The 17700-nt window shown below is 35.9% G+C and overlaps 2 protein-coding genes across 2 annotated transcripts; one reads left to right on the top strand and one right to left on the bottom strand.

The window, feature by feature from the left end:
• Positions 1-484: 484 nt before the first annotated feature.
• ighmbp2 (immunoglobulin mu DNA binding protein 2) lies at positions 485-12407 on the bottom strand. The gene is made up of 15 exons (XM_051135699.1): positions 12179-12407; positions 11904-12073; positions 10957-11152; positions 10662-10759; positions 10387-10550; positions 10104-10304; positions 8621-8768; positions 8346-8520; positions 7974-8156; positions 6403-6521; positions 6219-6313; positions 6016-6139; positions 5080-5934; positions 4801-5000; positions 485-3192 (listed from the first exon to the last, which is right to left on the bottom strand). Exons 1-15 carry the CDS (start codon positions 12253-12255, stop codon positions 2995-2997), a joined length of 3003 nt encoding a protein of 1000 aa, XP_050991656.1. The 5' UTR covers positions 12256-12407; the 3' UTR covers positions 485-2994.
• Positions 12408-12665: 258 nt separating this feature from the next.
• On the top strand, positions 12666-17281 carry agk (acylglycerol kinase). The gene is made up of 15 exons (XM_051134311.1): positions 12666-12900; positions 12989-13028; positions 13156-13235; positions 13325-13400; positions 13489-13581; positions 13676-13708; positions 13796-13890; positions 13976-14045; positions 14742-14821; positions 14903-14960; positions 15085-15232; positions 15655-15752; positions 15843-15913; positions 16296-16380; positions 16468-17281. Exons 1-15 carry the CDS (start codon positions 12791-12793, stop codon positions 16597-16599), a joined length of 1269 nt encoding a protein of 422 aa, XP_050990268.1. The 5' UTR covers positions 12666-12790; the 3' UTR covers positions 16600-17281.
• The last annotated feature ends 419 nt before the right edge of the window (positions 17282-17700 follow it).

Genomic DNA, 17700 nt, shown 5'->3' on the forward strand with positions numbered 1-17700 from the left:
TTTCAAACCATCGTTTATTTAACAACACTTATTCCCAATAGAAATGTATGGAATTGATAGAGCTATCACAGAAGACAAGGCAATCAAGTTATTAGTCCAACACAAACAATTTGAAATCTGCCAGTTATCCCTCCACATCAATTTACAGCATTTTCATAAAGCTGGCACCTCAAGGAAAAAATAAAAAAATAAAATGCAGTATCACTATTTGATCATAAACATTTTGATCCTAAGCTCATTTAACTTGTTTTAAAATAGAACAACAACATGTTATAGCACAATTAACCAGTTAAACATTTTAGTGCTACATAAATACACTACACAATACTAAATACACAAAACAATTTCTCTGAAGAAGACAAGATAAAATAAATGCTGTATAATCTGGCAAAACACACAACTTTAGTCCTAAATAATGAGGAAGTGCATGTTTGAATTTGAGTATATAGGTATATACTTTAAATTTTCAGCGTTTCTGATGTCCTTTTCCTTTTTTAATTTTCGCTTCGCGCTCCCACTTAGCTTCTCCATTGTGTCTGATTTTTTTTTTTTTTTCTGTTGTAGCAACGCCTGACGTCACGTAACGCGCTCGGGCTCGGCGTAAGCTTTGACCCACCTCATGCGGACTGACCAATGAGGAGAGGGTCTTAACTTGAGGCCCTCTCTTCATTGGTCAGTCCGCATGAGACTGACTCTCAACCGCTCTCAACTCACGTTCAAAGTCATAGGCAGCTCAGCATATCTCTGTGCAGCGCAAAAGCCCGGATGGACAGTTTGTTAAATATAAAGCGGGAGATTACAGATATAGTATTTTGCTCGTGCCCTTGCTGTCCTGGGCCCTTTAGATGTCGTGGGCCCCTGGGCAATTGCCCAGTTGCCCGTATGGTTAATCCGGGCTTGCATATATTGCATTTATTTGATCCAAAATACAGCAAAAGCAGTAATATAGTGAAATATTTTTACTATTTAAAATAACTGCTTTCTATTTAAATATATTTTAAAATGTAATTTATTCCTGTGATCAGAACAAAAATTTCAGCATCCATTACTCCAGTCTTCACTGTCACATGATCCTTAGGAAATTATTCTAATATGCTGATTTGCTGTTCAAAAAAACATTTTTCACTATTATTATCAATATTTAAAACAGTTGAGTACATTTTTTCAGGATTCTTTGATGAATAGAAAGATCCAAAGATCAGCATTTTTCATCAACATTATACACTTTACAATTAAAAAGCTAAAAATCATTATAATTTTTTATAAGAAAAAAAAAGAAATAACAGAAAATAATACTGTTATTTAGCAAGGATGATTTAAATTGATCAAAAGTGATGATAAAGACATTTATAATTTTTTTATTTCAGATAAATGCTGTTCTTCTGAACTTTCTGTTCATCAAAGAAACCTGAACAATTCTACTTGGCTGTTTTCAACATGCTAATACATGTGTTTGAGCAGCAAATCTGAATATTAGAATGATTTCTGAAGGATCATGTGACACAAGACTGGAGTAATGATGCTAAAAATTCAGCTTTGAAATCACAGGAATAAATTACATATAATTAAAATATATTTAAATAGAAAACAGTTATTTTAAATGGTAAAAATATTTAAAAGTTTTACTGTTTTTGCTGAACTTTAAATCAAATAAATGCAGGCTTGGTGAGCAGAAGAGACTTCTTTAAAAAAAAAAAACATTAAAAATCTTACTGTTCAAAAACTTTTGACTGATTTCAGTTGTGCTCTGTTTATCCATAATTGCATTAAACTTTTAAAAAAAAACATTAAACTTTAGTTGAAATTCAGCTGTTCTATTCATTAATGAACTACGTCACTGCTGTGTGAAACAGTGATCATACAAAAAGCAAATCCACAGCTTGTTTCATATTTCTTTAAGGATATTTCCATTTTGTAACTATTTACTTGAGCCAAATGGTTATTCCTGATTCAGAACATTGCAGAGCTATTTTAGGCCTAAGCATTTCTAGCGCAGAGTATCATCTACCTGAGTCATCTGGAAGTCACATAGGACAGCCAAAGAAAACTACTACTACTGTACTTACAGTATTACAAATATTGCAGTTCTGTTAGCTCAGATGTTTCAATCAGACCATGTTCTCAAATTGAAAAATTCATTAATTATAAATGATCTTTAGATAACATTTTAAAATCCATTAACAACTGTGCACTGCACAAACAAATCTGATCAAACATTTATGTTTTTAATGTAGTATTCAGTGACACATAAGTAGCTTGAAGGAAAATTTGAAAGCACTTTGCAAAGACCGAACTCTCAAAAGCTGTTGCACACAATATTTTGTCATACGATTTCTGGCTATCAGAAACATTGTCACCAGAAGTACTCTTTCTAATGTGTTCACCGTGCAAATCTTCCACTAACTGCATCCACAGAGCTCACAATGCCACCTGAGTCTCTAATGTCCTCTTGTGGACAGATATACCAAGCTACATGAGCACTTGCAGTATGTAGACTAAATATATAAAATCCAGTATTAAATGGACCCAAGCCAAAGCTCAGTTCTGCCTGTGCACTTCAGAGTTTTATGAGCTAACTGGGAGATTACTTATGACATTAATAATCAATGCATCAATCACTAAGAGACACAGTGGAGCAACTACTTAAGCTCCCAACAATAATTCTGCAAGACATAAATCTTGTAAAGGGATTTCAGACTAGAATTAGGGTGGGTATTTTAAGCACAGCCCGAGACATTCAGAAACCCACTTTTCAGTCACAGTGCCAGTCGGGAGTAATAAAACATGGATGGTCTTTGTGATTTGCTTGCCAATGAACCATGCCATTGTGGATCTGTAATAAATAGCAGCTGTTCTCAGCCTTATGTGGCTCATAAATGTTTGTGCAGCTCAAAATTAAAGCACAGAAATTTATAATTCTATACATATTATCAATTAAATAACCATCACATTTATATCACACAACATGAGATTGATCTAGTGTCTCCTAGAATGTCAGTTCTCTTTGTCTTTAGTTTTAGTTTTTCTCTGAGATGCCATGTCTTTGAGTTTAGAGTCTAGTTTTCTCTGCAGATATGCTTTTTTGTTTGGATCCATTGATTTGTCCTTCTGTCCACTTCCTGCGTAAAGCACTCCTTCTTTACTTATCCTCATTCTAGCTTGTGCTTTTGCCTTGTCTCCACATCCGTGCACCTAAAAAAGACAATATTTTATTTCAAACGCATTCTGCATCAAAATGTCTTTAGTATAAATGTTTTACATGTTTTAAAGATAATCGCACATTCTGTCATTAATTACTCATCCTCATGTTGTTCCAAACCCGTAAGACCTTTGTTCATCTTCAGAACACAAGTTAAGATATTTTTAATGAAATCTGAGATCTTTCTGACCCTGCATAGACAGCTACACAACTACCACGTTCAAGGTAGTAAGGACATGTGACATCAGTGGTTCAACTTTAATTTTATGAAGCTACAAGAATACTTTTTGTGTGCAAAGAAAACTAAAATAATGACTTTTTACTACCTTTTTGGGCCTTAAACATAGTTGTGTTGCTGTCTATGCAGGGTCAGAAAGATCTTGGATTTCATCAAAAATATCTTAATTGTGCTCCGAAGATGAACGAAGGTCTTAAGGGTTTAGAACAATATGAGGGTGAGTAACTATAAGCAAAGTTCACTTTCAGAACAAACATTTACAGATAATTTACTCACATCCTTGTCATCCAAGATGTTCATGTCTTTCTTTCTTTAGTCATAAAGAAATGATGTTTCTTGAAGAAAGCATTTCAGAAGTGTTTTCCATATAGTGGACTTCTATGGTGCCCGTGAGTTTGAACTTCCAAAATGCAGTTTAAATGCAGCTTCAAAAGGCTCTAAATGATCCCAGCCAAGAAAGAAGGGTCTTATCTAGCAAAACAATCAGTTGTTTTCTAAAACAAATTACAACTTATATACTTTTTAACCTCAATACTCATCTTTTCTAGCTCTTCGACGTGCATGGGTACTCTGTGTAATCAGGTCAATATAGTTAGGGCAGGTCGAAAAACTCCCATCTCATTTTCTTCTCCAACTTCAAAATCGTCCTACATTGCCGTTTTACCTTTTTTTGTAAAGGGTGTTTGATCTTTTTTTGCACATACGTCTGCAGAGATATAGGACGAATTTGAAGTTGGAAGAGAAAATGAGATGGGAGTTTTTCAATCTACCCTAACTGCTGGCCCGGACTACACTGATCGTTTCGAAACTGATCGTTTTGCCAGAAAAGACCCTTCTTCCTTGGCTGGGTTCATTTAGAGCCCTTTGAAGCTGCATTTAAACTGCATTTTGGAAGTTCAAACTCGGGGGCACCATAGAAGTCTACTATATGGACAAAAATCCTAAAATGTTTTCCTCAAAAACTGAAGAAAGAAAGACATGAACATCTTGGATGACAAGGGGTTGAGTAAATTATCTGTAAATATTTTTTCTGGAAGTGAACTTCTCCTTTAATGACAGAATTTTCATTTGTGCGTGAACTATCCCTTTAAGACTAATCTCAACACTCTTTTTGCTTGTGAAATGAGAAAAAGCACTTGAAATGACTAGTACCATTGTTAAAAAGAATTTGACTGTAAAGGCCATGTTTCTGAGTACTAAATAACACTGGATTCAATAAAGGTCAGTTTAGACTGGAAACAAAGTTCAAGTTCTGATTCTGAAAGTTACAGTCTGTTTACAAATTACACTTATTTCAAAAGATAAAGTAAAATTTGGTTCTTTATGATATGAACCCTTTAATGTAAGATAAAAAGGAAGTTACCTCAGGTATATGGTGACTCAGACAGTACTGTCTGTTACAATAGAGGCAGAGTTGGCCTAGTGTCTGGACGCTGGCTTTGCACTTCACAAAACCACAAACGCTATCGGCTTTAACCACAGCATTGATGAGAGCATCAAAATCATCATCTGGCATGGCAGCTGCAGCTATATCTGTGGCTCCTGCTTTTATCTTAGTGTTTCCTATGAAAGAAACACATATTGCCTATAATGTCTAACAGAGTATTGAAACAACTCAGAAATTAGGACACAGATCACAAACCTTTGGAAGTTCCTTTGGGTTTCTTAACAGACTGGCTTTTACTAGTATTGTGATCCGGTTCCTGTCTCAGACTTTGTTGTTTTTGCTGCTTTTTCTCCTCTCGTTTCTCCTGCTCCCGGCGCATTCGTTCCAAATGTAAGCTTTTCAGATCAACAGCTGGCTGCGAAGGTCCTTTTTGTAACTCTTCTTGCAGCTTCGCTGCTGTATGTGCAGTCACGTCTGGTTGTTCAGGCTCCACTGACGTTTCAGGTACTGATAATGGCCGGGACACAGTGATGCGACGGTGTTTCCCTTGTCCTTGGCTTTCATGCCTCAGTCCCATTTCTTCAGAGACCTCATGGACCAGCAGACGCTCGTGAGAATTTAGTGTGGAAGGAAACTGCAGCTCTGTCTTGTTTGGGTCTTTCAGAAAGTCCAGAAGTTGGTCCTTTATTTCTTTTCTCCTGTTTTGTGTCTGTTCAGCATCTTGGGTTTTAGAATGGTGTGAACTGGTGTTTTTATGTTGGTCAGGCTGAACACTGGACAGATTCACTCCTTTACTTTTGTTGTTTGCACTTTTCTTCTGTTCTTGTTCTGTCTTCTTGCCTTGGTTCTTGGGCTTCTGTTTTGTAGAAGCAGCGTCTTTGCTGTTGGTCTGTTTGTCCTTTTCATCACGTATGTAATTCTGTGGCACACAGTCTTCCAGATACTCAAAGGCAGTGCGAATTTCTCCGTGTTCAGACATATAGTCCACTAGGGATTTGAGGAAGTCATGGTTTCGAACAGTCTGAGAATCACACACTACCACAATCTGGCGTCTGGCACGAGTCACAGCCACATTGATTCTTCTGTCTTCAGCAAGAAATCCAACCTCACCTTTGGAGTACATGTGAGATAACATGAACAAATGATGACAAAAATGTATATTTAAGACTAAAAGCACAAACTCCGGCATACCTTTCCTGTTGGATCTGACCAATGACAACACCACTGCCTCCTTCTCTCTGCCCTGGAAGCCATCAACAGACTTGATCTCCAGCTCTGCGTATTTATGGGACAGTTTCTGTCTCAAAAGATCCACCTTAAACAGACAAAATCACAGCAGTGAAGACATTGCTTTACAGGCTTATATAAAACATGTTCTTTGAAAAATGCCTCACCTGGAGATTATAGGGTGCGATAATCGCAATGTCTTTGACTTGAACTCCAGCCTCGGTAAGCGCCTTTATATGAAGAGCCACAATGTCTACCTCTCCTGTGTAGTAGTAGAGAACAAAAACAACATTCAGAAGGCATTTTATAGCTTAATCAAGCACTACAATTGCATTTGGAGCTGATATCAACCTTGATTTCCTTTGGACTGCTCGTCTGTGTCCTCCATCTCATTCAGGCCACAGCCTGCAGTGTCAATAAGCAGAAGGGGAATTCTAGTTTCTTCAACATCAGCGACACCAGCCAGGTCTCTGTTTAAAATGCAATCAGTTATCTTTATATTTATAGTCCTCTATATATAGAAGTTGCTAGCAAACTTGAAATATACACTACCGTTCCAAAGTTTGGGAAAGGTAAGATTTTAAAAGAAGTCTGTTATGTTGATCATGGATGCTTCTATATGATCAAAAATATAGTAAATATTGTGAAATATCACAATAAAATCTAATTTATTCCTGTGATTGCAAAGCTGCTTTTTCAGCAACAATTACTCCAGTTGTCAGTGTCATGATCCTTCAGAAATCATTCTAATATGCCGATTTGCTGCTCAAAAAACATTTCTTATTATTATCAATGATGAATATTTTTGTGGAAACTGTGATACATTTTTTCAGGTCTCTTTGGTCAACAGAAAATAAAAATGCTTTGAATAAAAAATGTAATTTTTTTGTCATATTTTTTTCTTGTCGTGTTCTTTTGACATATAATGCCGTTGTGCTATGGGACGTCCCGAGTTCGAATTCCGGCTCGAAGTCCTTTCCTGATTTGTAATTTACTACGAAGCGAAAGCTAAAACACTTGGTGGGTGACCATAAGAAAATTCTGCTACTCTTAAAAAATAGGAAAAAGTAAAGATACATAAAAACTTCTTTTAATAAAGCTATTATAACCTATCCTTTAAAAGGGTTATCAGATGCAATGGTCACTTGTTAACATTTTGTTTGAACATAAATGTGTGTTGGCAGTGTGTGTACACAACCACCCTATAATGATAAAAATCCACCCAGTGCTTTAAATCCCCAATAATAATAATAATTTTCTCAGATCAGGCTGTTCTGAAATTCTTGGCAGTGTCCCTCCCCGGAGCAGGGGAAGACAAGAATGTCTCCTAAGCGATTGAGGTGTTCTGTTGATGGATGTAATAATGAACATAGCAGTCGTCATTTACTCCAGACAGTGGATTTTTTTTTTTTGAAGGGAGAGCGCCCCCGATCTATCAAAAGGCGTCTATGTTCACGCAAATCATTTGAGATCACCTACAGAAGAAGTGAGTATAAGGGTTTTTTTTTTAGGAATCTTTGCAAATCGCCTTTACGAATAATGTGCTAGTTAACAAGTTCCGTGGCTAAATGCGGCTAAAGTTTACAGTCTCTTACAGAACTACTCGTCACCCCACAGAAGAGAGGGGCAGGGTGAGCAGAGATCATTAGCATTTAAAGGGACATGCACATAAACGGCTCACTGTGAACAGGGCTGTTTTTGACAAGGTAAAAAGGGTGTTGTTTTACACTACCATTGAGAAATTTTAACCAAAGTATGTTATACTTTTCATTAAGACCCTAAAAAATCATATCAACTTCTTGACAATGAGCATCCGATGATCTCTTTAAAATACAATCAATTTAAAAATAGAATCCCCCTCAAACACTGTACATGGCCAACATAGCAAAACTAAAATATTTAACATATTTTATATTACATACCTAAGCAGGTGTTTCTCCACTGAAGAGTGTGCGATCAGTTTGCCTTCATACATCTGCTCTGAAGCCCACTGCATGATGGCACTGTTCATACGGTACTGAGTGGTCAACATTCGAACCACTGAGTTGCCGTATTTCGTTATCAGCCTCTCCATTAAGCTGACAGACAGGCCTTTAGATGCAGCACTGTGAAAGATATAAATAACATTTATTATGAGAGTACATTTCAGCTAAACATTCATGGAATTTATGTAATAAAAAACATTAACATAAAAAAGTATATAAATAGTTATATCATGAAAAGAAAATATTAAGAACTCATCAAGAATACATACTATAAACCCAATAATTCACTGTAAAATGCATTCCTTTTACCTCTGTGATTTGATTGTGGGTGGCAGCTGTTTGTAATCCCCAGCCAGTATGCACTTGCGTGCTTTGAGCAGAGCGATCCAACAGCTGCTCTCTAGAGCCTGAGCACACTCATCTATCACCACCAGGTCAAAATGATCATTAGGAAGATGTTTGAGAGGACCATCATCAGAGGCTCCTGTATTACACAAATCAATCATATTGGAGTTTAAATCAGGCATAAACAAACAAACATATCCCGTGATAAAATTGATGACTGCTAAGAAAGGTTTACTTACCAGTGTTAGTTGCTAGAATAACATCGGCTCTTTTCAGGATCTGAGTGATAGCAGTTTCCTCCCTGGTCCTCAGCTCTCGCCGCAGTTCCCCGATTTCCCGTCTCAGATTGCTCCGTTGGCCTTTGTCTCGAGCCTTCTTCATTTCATTCTGTCAGTGCATTGACATTTTTTTAAATCATATTTGATATCCAAATGTATAAGTTCTATAAATCATTCACAGTCAAAACTTTCCTCATAAACCTATCGTACCTAATCTTCCATACCACCTTGATATGATCATACCTGATTGATATGTCATACTTTTTTAGCAAGTAAAAGACCTTTTTAGTATAATCGTAAAACGGCCCACTTCTGGTGGTGGTACACATATACCTTTGCTTTGAAATTACTGATTTTTTTACATTTATTTCATATTGTTGGTGATATTTCAAGATTAACATTTATTGAACTGAAGCAACTTATCTTAACTTTATTATCCATACATCACTTTTAGTAAAATCATGCTAAATGCTCTCAATCATCATTGTATTGCATGTTTTGCTCACTACAATTAAAATTATAGAGCTTTGATCATTAAACCAAGCATTCACTGTAAATATAATCTTTCTAAGACATTGTTGGCAGCTGTAGAGTGACAACTGATATGTATATGCATTTTATGTAAGTAGTCTGTTTTACTTTTATAAAGATATTGTAAAGATTTGCATTACAACCTACCAATATTTCATCTTACTTCTTTGGCCATATAAATATCAGCAACTGCAACTGCGAAAAACTCCATAATATCATACTATATGAATCATAAAATCTGATGCATCAAATATGATACTTAACAAAAACAAAAACTTTTTTTTTGTCTAGATTTTCATTTCTTCAATCTTTATTTGACCCTATAACTGTAGCACTCGCTATTCAAATTCTGTTCTTTAATTTTTTAAAAATTTGCCCTTTTAGACTTATACTCATTTACTTACTACTTGTTTTCATTAAAAAAAAAAACTAAGCTAACACTAGCTTATCTGTTCCTTTTGTATTCTATTTTTTTCTCTTTGTTTATTATAGAATTAACACTAGCTTGCTTTTTGTTGTTTTATTCTGTTTTCTTTTTATTTATTATATAATTAAAAAAAAAACTTGCTACGTGTACTGTTTTAGGCTAACTGATTTTGATTGCTTCCACTGTCCTTTTTTGTAAGTCGCTTTGGATAAAAGCATCTGCTAAATGTCTAAATGTAAATATAAATGTCTAAAGCTTCAATAAACCGTTCCATTTCCAAACAAATTGATTTTTGAAATAATAATTTATATGTCTGTTTTTACAGGGTAAAGCCACATTTTTGTTATGTTTTACTTGAAAAAAATGCTTGTGATAATGTTCTTTAAAATAAATTGTCTATCTAAAGCAATGCCATTCAATTTTAAGTGTGGCTGAAACACTTTTTGTACCACTTAGCTCAAAACAATTATGACAAAAAAATCTTACTAAAGCTTTGTCCATGTCCTTGCGAATATCAGAAATGATGTTGGTGTTGTCACTGTGTGCAAGGACGGCATCCAGGGAGTGCTTCTGAATCGACTCGAGCAGACGGGCTGGGTGACCCAATCTTAAAACCTTGACCTTGCTCTTTGCCAGGCGCTCCACCAAGTTATCAACAGCCACATTGGAAGGAGCACAGCAAAGGACCTGTTAACATTTACCTAGATGTTTACTACAATACTGCATCTATAATTCTATAATAATCCAAATTAAGAGTTATCTTGCTCACCTTCTGTTCCTGTTTTACTGCCTGCAGGATTACTTCAACAACTGTAGTGGTTTTGCCAGTTCCTGGTGGCCCATGTATGATTGCAACATCTTTTTGAGATAATGCAAAGCACACAGCCTCTTTCTGAGAATTATCTAACCCAGTGTTGCTAAATTCCAGTGCATCTGCAATAAAAGAAACACAAACAGACCACTGTACTAGGGTGTTTACAATCTTTAAAATGTACAATGCTGTATGTAAGATCCTTTCGCATGCCACTCCTTGTATTTGCTTACGCTGATGTGATAATATCCCTGGTTCTGAGTAACCAAAGAGGACACTGATCAGGTGAGATGCAGGACCACTGCCGTATCCATTTAAAGACTTTAAGGCACTGCAAGAAGGAGATACATAACAAATGCAACAATTTCATTCACACAATTACATGTGCAAAAACATAACTAAATAAATAAACCTGTGCATGTACAGTATATTTCATCAAGATAATTTTATAGCTCTAAAAATTAAGAGCTTTTTATAGATTTTGTTGAGAAAAAAACTAATATTTATTGATACTAGCCAAACTAATACCTTGACAGTCTCCTGTAGGTCACATCATTTGCCAGCTTCATTAGATTGTAAAGTCCATCTCTGTCCAAGTTCATACCATCTTGTGTCTCATCAAATGCCACCGTCAGTGACGCTTGAGTCACACGTGTCACCACACCTGAACCCAGCTGAGATGGCTGACCTTGACCCTCTGACTGATACAAACCTATAATATCACCTATAAACAGAATACAAAAGAGAGTAACAGTATAAATAAACAATTTTTTGAGTCAACTTAAAATAATGTTACCTGGCTGCCTTAAAATTTTAGGTTAAGTCAACTCAAAAAAAAAAGTTTAGTCAACTTGAAATGTTAAGTTTTACTAAGTGACAGGGTAACAACAGAGTAACAAATTATTTTAAGTTGACTCAACAAGTTGACTTGTGTTTTTTTTTTTGTTTTTTTTACAGTGAAATAATAGTAAATAATATTTGTGACCCTGGACCACAAAACCACTCTTAAGTCGCTGGGATATATTTGTAGCAGTAGCCAAAAATACATTGTATGGGTCAACATTATAGATTTTTCTTTTATGCCAAAAAACATTAGGAAATTAAGTAAAGATCATGTTCTATGAAGATATTTAGTAAAACTTCTACTGTAAATGTATCAAAACGTAGTTTTTGATTAGTAATATGCATTGCTAAGAACTTTATTTGGACAACTTTAAAGGCGATTTTCTCAATGTTTTGATTTTTTTGCACCCTCAGATTCCAGCTATTCAAATAGTTGTATCTCGGCCACATATTGTCCTATCCCAACAAACCATACATCACTGGAAAGCTTATTTATCCAGCTTTCAGATTGTGTATAAATCTCAATTTTGTAAAATTAACCCTTATGACTGGTTTTGTGGTCCAGGGTCACATTTGAGTTAAAAAGTGGCTCACTGGTCAGAGGCTTCATTATGAAATCAAGAATGTCTCACCAGGTCCAAAGGTGTTGCTAGGCAGAATTGAGGGTCCTATACATTTCCTGGGTTCAAAAACGACCAGAAGTCTGCCATACATGCCAGTACGCTGACTTGCGATCTGAAGTTTCAGCAGATACACTCCTTTGTGCTGCAAATTCTTGGGAGATAAATTCTCTTGCCATGCTCTGACAAAACAATATTTAACCAAGAAGTTATTCATAGTTGAATACATTTGGGCAATGAAAATGAAGAAAAATGTAAAACAAGTGTAGAACAGAGAGGAGAAATACCGTGTTTCTTCCAATTCTGCTTCTCTCTCTTCTTGCAGGAGCTCAAGAGTCTTAGAAACGAAGTTTTCAACCTCCATAGCTGTCAAATCAACTCGACTGATCTAAAAGGATACGCTTGACACGTCCTCTAGTTATTTACAACTTATATAATAAACATTCAAATGTTTATAACGTAAAAAATAACAACTGTGTTAACTGGCAGAAGTGTATATGGAGCTGTCATGTCTGTTTATATATTACAGCGCATGCACTGGAATCGGTCCGTCTCTAAATTCAATCCCACTCTGTACAGACGATCCAGGCATAATAATTTCGTCACGAACAGAAATAGTATTAAACTGTTAAAATATAGAACAATTACATAGTGATTTGAGTTATATAAAATAACTTTTATTGCAAATGTACGGTATAAAATATTCACATTTTACGACAAAATTGATGCGGAACGTATATTCCTATGGAGGAGGAATATTGTTGTTGCACCGGTCATGCTTTCAGGGAACGGTGGAATGTCAACGGTGAAGATGAGCACACATTGTTGAGTTTTGGGTGCAACAGTGTACCTTCATTGGGATATCAAAAAAGACAGTTTATATACATTAACATAGAATAATGGCTCGGGTAGTGAAAGTGTTTCGGACGTTGAGAAATCACTGGAAAAAGTCCACATTTGCTGTGTGTGTGGTGTCATATGGAGGACACTGGCTGTATGGAAAGCACTGGTTTGTGTTATCACATATCTGTCTATCTATCTGTCTGTCTGTCAACTCATTTGCTGTGCTTATTAATTCTAGTACTTTTTTTTCACAGTGATAATGTGCTGCGACGGGAAGCATGTATAGAGGCCAGGGTAAGAAACGTTTAGTTTGAAAATAACATTTTTTTTCAGTCTTTAACAGTTTTAGTACACTTTAATAACCCCGAGACCCATTTATTTAAGGTTCATTACTGTTAAATATATTGTGTGTGATTTTCAGGCATTTGGTCATCAGTTAATTGGGCCTCAGGAGCATTTGAAGAAAGCTACAGTCATTCTGAATCCTGCTGCTTGTAGAGGGTATGATTATGCACATGGTCCTCACTGTGCCATAAATCAGTTTGTTAGCTATGTGAGTTTATGTTCTCATAGTTACATTTTCTCTGCAGAAAGGCTAATCAGTTGTTTGAGAAGAACGCAGCTCCTATTTTACACTTGGCTGGTATGGAGGTCAAAATTGTAAAGGTATTATTCGTTATTAATTTGAAGTACTAAGGGTTCTTTGGTGCAGGTGTTTTTTTGTATGTACTAAATGCTGTTTTCCCTGTAACAGACGGATTATGAAGGCCAGGCAAAAAAGCTCATGGAATTAATGGATCAGACAGACATGCTAATCATTGCTGGCGGTGATGGGACATTACAGGAGGTACAAAAGTATCTTCATAGAATGGGATTTTTAAAAAAATATGTTTGACAACTTGTGCATATTAAAATGTTTTCATACGTCATATTTCGCACAGGTGATAACTGGCCTACTGCGCAGAGCTGATGAGGTACTTACTAGTAATAAATCTGTTTTATGTATGCTGGTTATTTTGCACATTCCAATGTTTTCTGAATTTAAACTACTGTAACCACAGGAGACCTTCAGTAAAATACCAATCGGTTTCATTCCTTTGGGTTCCAGTAACTCTCTGAGTCAGAGTTTGCATCTGATTTCTGACAACAAAGTACAGTAAGTTTCATGACGTCACTTTTAATATAGAAATGTAGTAATGTGTGTTGTGTTCAGATGTAATTATTTTTTTCTGGTTTTTCAGGCACATTACTTCAGCAACCCTGTCAATACTGAAAGGAGAAACAGTTCCACTGGATGTTCTGCAGATAAAAGTAAATTTGATGAGCATTTTGAAAGAGAACTCATTAAGATTTGACATCTGCACTACCAGTCAAAAGTTTCTGAACAGTAAGATTTGTAATGTTTTTTAAAGAAGTCTCTTCTGCTCACCAAACCTGGATTTTTATTTGATCCTAAGTGCAGTGAAAACAGTAACATTCAAAAAACAATAAATAAAAAAATAAATTATACTGACTCCAAGCTTTTGAAGGGTATGGTGTAAAATGTTACAAAAGCTTTTTATTTCAGATAAATGCTGATCTTTGGATCTGAAAAAAGAATCCTGAAAAAAAAAATGTACTCAACAGTTTTAAATATTGATAATAATAATAATAATAATAACAACAATAATAAGTGTTTTTTTGAACAGAAATCAGCATATTAGAATGATTTCTGAAGGATCATGTGACACTGAAGACTGGAGTAATGATGCTGAAAATTTAGCTTTGATCAAAGGAATAAATTATATTTTAAAATATATTCGAATAGAAATTAGTTATTTTAAATTGTAAAAAAATATCTCACAATATTACTGCTTTTGCTGTATTTTGGATTAAATAAATGCAGGCTTGGTGAGCAGAAGAAACTTATTTTAAAAACATTAAAAAAATCTTACTGTTCAAAAACTTTTGCCTGGTAGTGTACATTTTATTCTTTGACACAGAGTTGATTTTAATTTCTGTTTTTAGAGTGAGAAGGAGCAGCCAGTGTTTGCTCTTTTAAGCTTACGTTGGGGTGCCTTCAGAGACGTCGCTACTTCTATTAGCAAGTACGGATATTTTTTTTATTCACAGGATAAATACAAAATGCAATTGTGTATTTCAAATGTGAATTTCTCTTTGTCTTTAAGATATTGGTACCTTGGCCCCTTGAAAACGAGAGCAGCACATTGGTTTAGTAGCCTTAAGGTGAGTGCAGCTCTTTGCATTGTATATAAAGGAGTCTTTCATTGACATTAATAGTTCAGTACCATCATATATTGAGGCCTTCATATGAGTTGATATTGAGATCACATTATCTTCTCTCCTACAGCAATGGCCACAGACTCACCAAGCCTCCCTCTCCTATCTGGCTCCTGTACCTCGTCCACCTGACCTTCCCACTGAAATACCACCCAGGCCAAGCCTCTTCTATCGCATCTGCCGCAGACTCAAGAACTATTGGAACCCTCCTATACAAGGTATTTTATCACTTTTACAAGTATTTATTTATATAGAATATAGCTTTTAGCAATAAACCAGGGCAAGACTTGTGTATTTGTGGATGTTTAGTTTCACGTAGCCAGATCTCTAGACGGATTTTGAGAGCCATCTTTTCACATCATATGTGAATATTGCACTCATATGCAATTGTTACAGAAGGTTCAAACGCTCACTGATGCTCCAGAAGGAAAAATGATGCATTAAGAACACTGAATTTGAAGATCAGGGTAAATTTAACTTATTTTGTCATTTGGGAAACAAGAAAATATTTTCTGTAGCTTCTGAAGGGCAGTACTAAATGGGAAAAAAAAAACAGGCGTTTAGCCAGCGGTCCATAAGTGTGACGTCCGAGGCTGAGACTAATAGATGTCTAACAGTTTAATACCTTTTCTTTTGGTAGAACCACCGAAAGAGCCTGAGCCAGAGCGATGGGAAAGCAAAGACATTTCCACATCAGAGCTTACAGTTAGCACACACAATAAGAATCCTGTCAAGAGAGTGAGTACTGACATAATAGTTGTTCTTAATGGAAATGTTTGTAAATGTAAATGCAGTTTTGTCCTGATTGGTACTTTCTACTGTTTTCAGCGTGAAGATGATTCTATGGTGATAACTGTGGACCCAGACTCCCTCACAGTTGGTCAGTTCATCACTGAGGGGTGAGTGTCGTTCACAAGACTGCTTGTGAAATGAAAATGAATACTAAACTTAGATAAATTGTTCAGAATGAAAATTCTGTCATTTATTACTCACTCTCATGTCGTTCCAAACCCGTAAGACCTTCGTTCATCTTCGGAACACAAGTGAAGATGTTTTTGATGAAATCTGAGAGCTTTCTGACCCTCCATAGACAGCAATGCAACTGACACGTTCAGTGTCAGGATTCATCATGTCAGCTCTAGGATTTCATCAAAAGAAGGTCTTACGGGTTTGGAATGACATGAGAGTGAGTAATTAATGACAGAATTATCCTGTCAATGCAGTTTGCCAGTAGAACTTTTCTAGGATTTTGTGTATAAAATAATAATTTATGTCCTACAGAACTAAGAAAGCATTAAACCCAATGGAGTCCATAGAAAATGCTTTGCAGATAGAAGCCAGTGCTGCCAGTCTCAATCTCCCAGAGGTCAGTATATTTTTTGGAAAGGTTTTCAGAAAACTGATATCTTTGTAATCATCCAATCATCTATTACTTTTCTTTTCCTGTCCACAGGAGGGCGCTGGCTTTTATGACATTGACAATGAGGAATATGAGGCAATGTCTGTGGAAGTGAGACTGTTGCCACGGAAACTGAGGTTCTTTTGCAGTTCGGAGCGCAGGGAGCAGCTTGCACAGGCTCAGTGATGACAGTGCCGTGATGATGGTTGTGTAAAAGTGTGGAGAGGAGACTGAGGGACTGCTGACGAAACTGGAAAACATACCAGTTACACCAAAAAGTGGAGTCGAATGAACTGAGAGTTGTCATAAAGGTCACCGTACTCCAACTGAACAATATGTGGTCTATGGGCCTTAAAGGGATAGTCTACCCAAAAATGGAAATTCTGTCATTAATAACCCTCATGTTGTTTCAAACTTGTAAGGACATTCATCTTTGGAACACAAATTAAGAAATTTTTTAAGAAATCCGACCCTGCATAGACAGCAACGCACTGACATGTTCAAGGCCCAGAAAGGTAGTAAGGACAATGTTAAAATAGTCCATGCGACATCAGTGGTTCAACCTTAATTTTATGAAGCTACGAGAATACTTTTTGTACGCAAAGAAAACAAATGTCACATGGACTATTTTAACAATGTCTTTGCTACCTTACTTGGCCTTGAAAATATATTAATTTCTGTTCTAAAGATGAACAAAGGTCTTACAAGCTTGAAACGACATCAGGGTGAGTAATTAATGACAGAATTTTCATTTTTGGGTGAACTATCCCTTTAATGAACAGGTAGTTAAATAGTTTTTAACAACAGGGCTGATGTAATTAACTTATTACAGGCATAAAGTACAGACTGATTTACTTTTTTTTTTTTTTTTTTTAAACAAAACACTTAACTTAGTATTATCATGAAGAGTGCAAAGATGGCTCAAGAACATGCTTAAGAAACTCAATGATACTGTATGCGTCTGACCAGATAAGGACCAAGAATAAAAGTCATTATCAATGTCTTATCTTGCTTCTTTTTAAAGACTTTTCCTTTAGTTAAAGGAGTAGTTCACTTCCAGAACAAAAATGTCCAGATAATTTACTCACCCCCTTGTCATCCAAGATGTTCATGTCTTTCTTTCTTCAGTCGTAAAGAAATTATGTTTTTGGAGGAAAACATTTTAGGAATTCTTCCATATAATGGACTGATATGGTGCCCCCGAGTTTGAACTTCCAAAATGCAGCTTCAAAGGACTCTAAACAATCCCAGCTGAGGAAGAAGGGTTTTATCTAGCGAAACAATTGG

This window comes from Labeo rohita, chromosome 18 (assembly GCF_022985175.1).
Source record: "Labeo rohita strain BAU-BD-2019 chromosome 18, IGBB_LRoh.1.0, whole genome shotgun sequence".
Taxonomy (NCBI): Eukaryota; Metazoa; Chordata; class Actinopteri; order Cypriniformes; family Cyprinidae; genus Labeo; species Labeo rohita.

Excerpts from the sequence above, each read along its gene's own strand:
- ighmbp2 (XM_051135699.1), bottom strand. The coding sequence starts at position 12,255 with ATGGAGGTTGAAAACTTCGTTTCTAAGACTCTTGAGCTCCTGCAAGAA. Across the intron at positions 12,074-12,178 it reads GCAGAATTGGAAGAAACACG|AGCATGGCAAGAGAATTTAT; the intron begins GTATTTCTCCTC and ends TTGTTTTGTCAG. Across the intron at positions 8,769-10,103 it reads AGGACATGGACAAAGCTTTA|AATGAAATGAAGAAGGCTCG; the intron begins GTAAGATTTTTT and ends ATGCACTGACAG.
- agk (XM_051134311.1), top strand. The coding sequence starts at position 12,791 with ATGGCTCGGGTAGTGAAAGTGTTTCGGACGTTGAGAAATCACTGGAAA. Across the intron at positions 13,582-13,675 it reads GTGATGGGACATTACAGGAG|GTGATAACTGGCCTACTGCG; the intron begins GTACAAAAGTAT and ends TATTTCGCACAG. Across the intron at positions 13,891-13,975 it reads ATTTCTGACAACAAAGTACA|GCACATTACTTCAGCAACCC; the intron begins GTAAGTTTCATG and ends CTGGTTTTTCAG.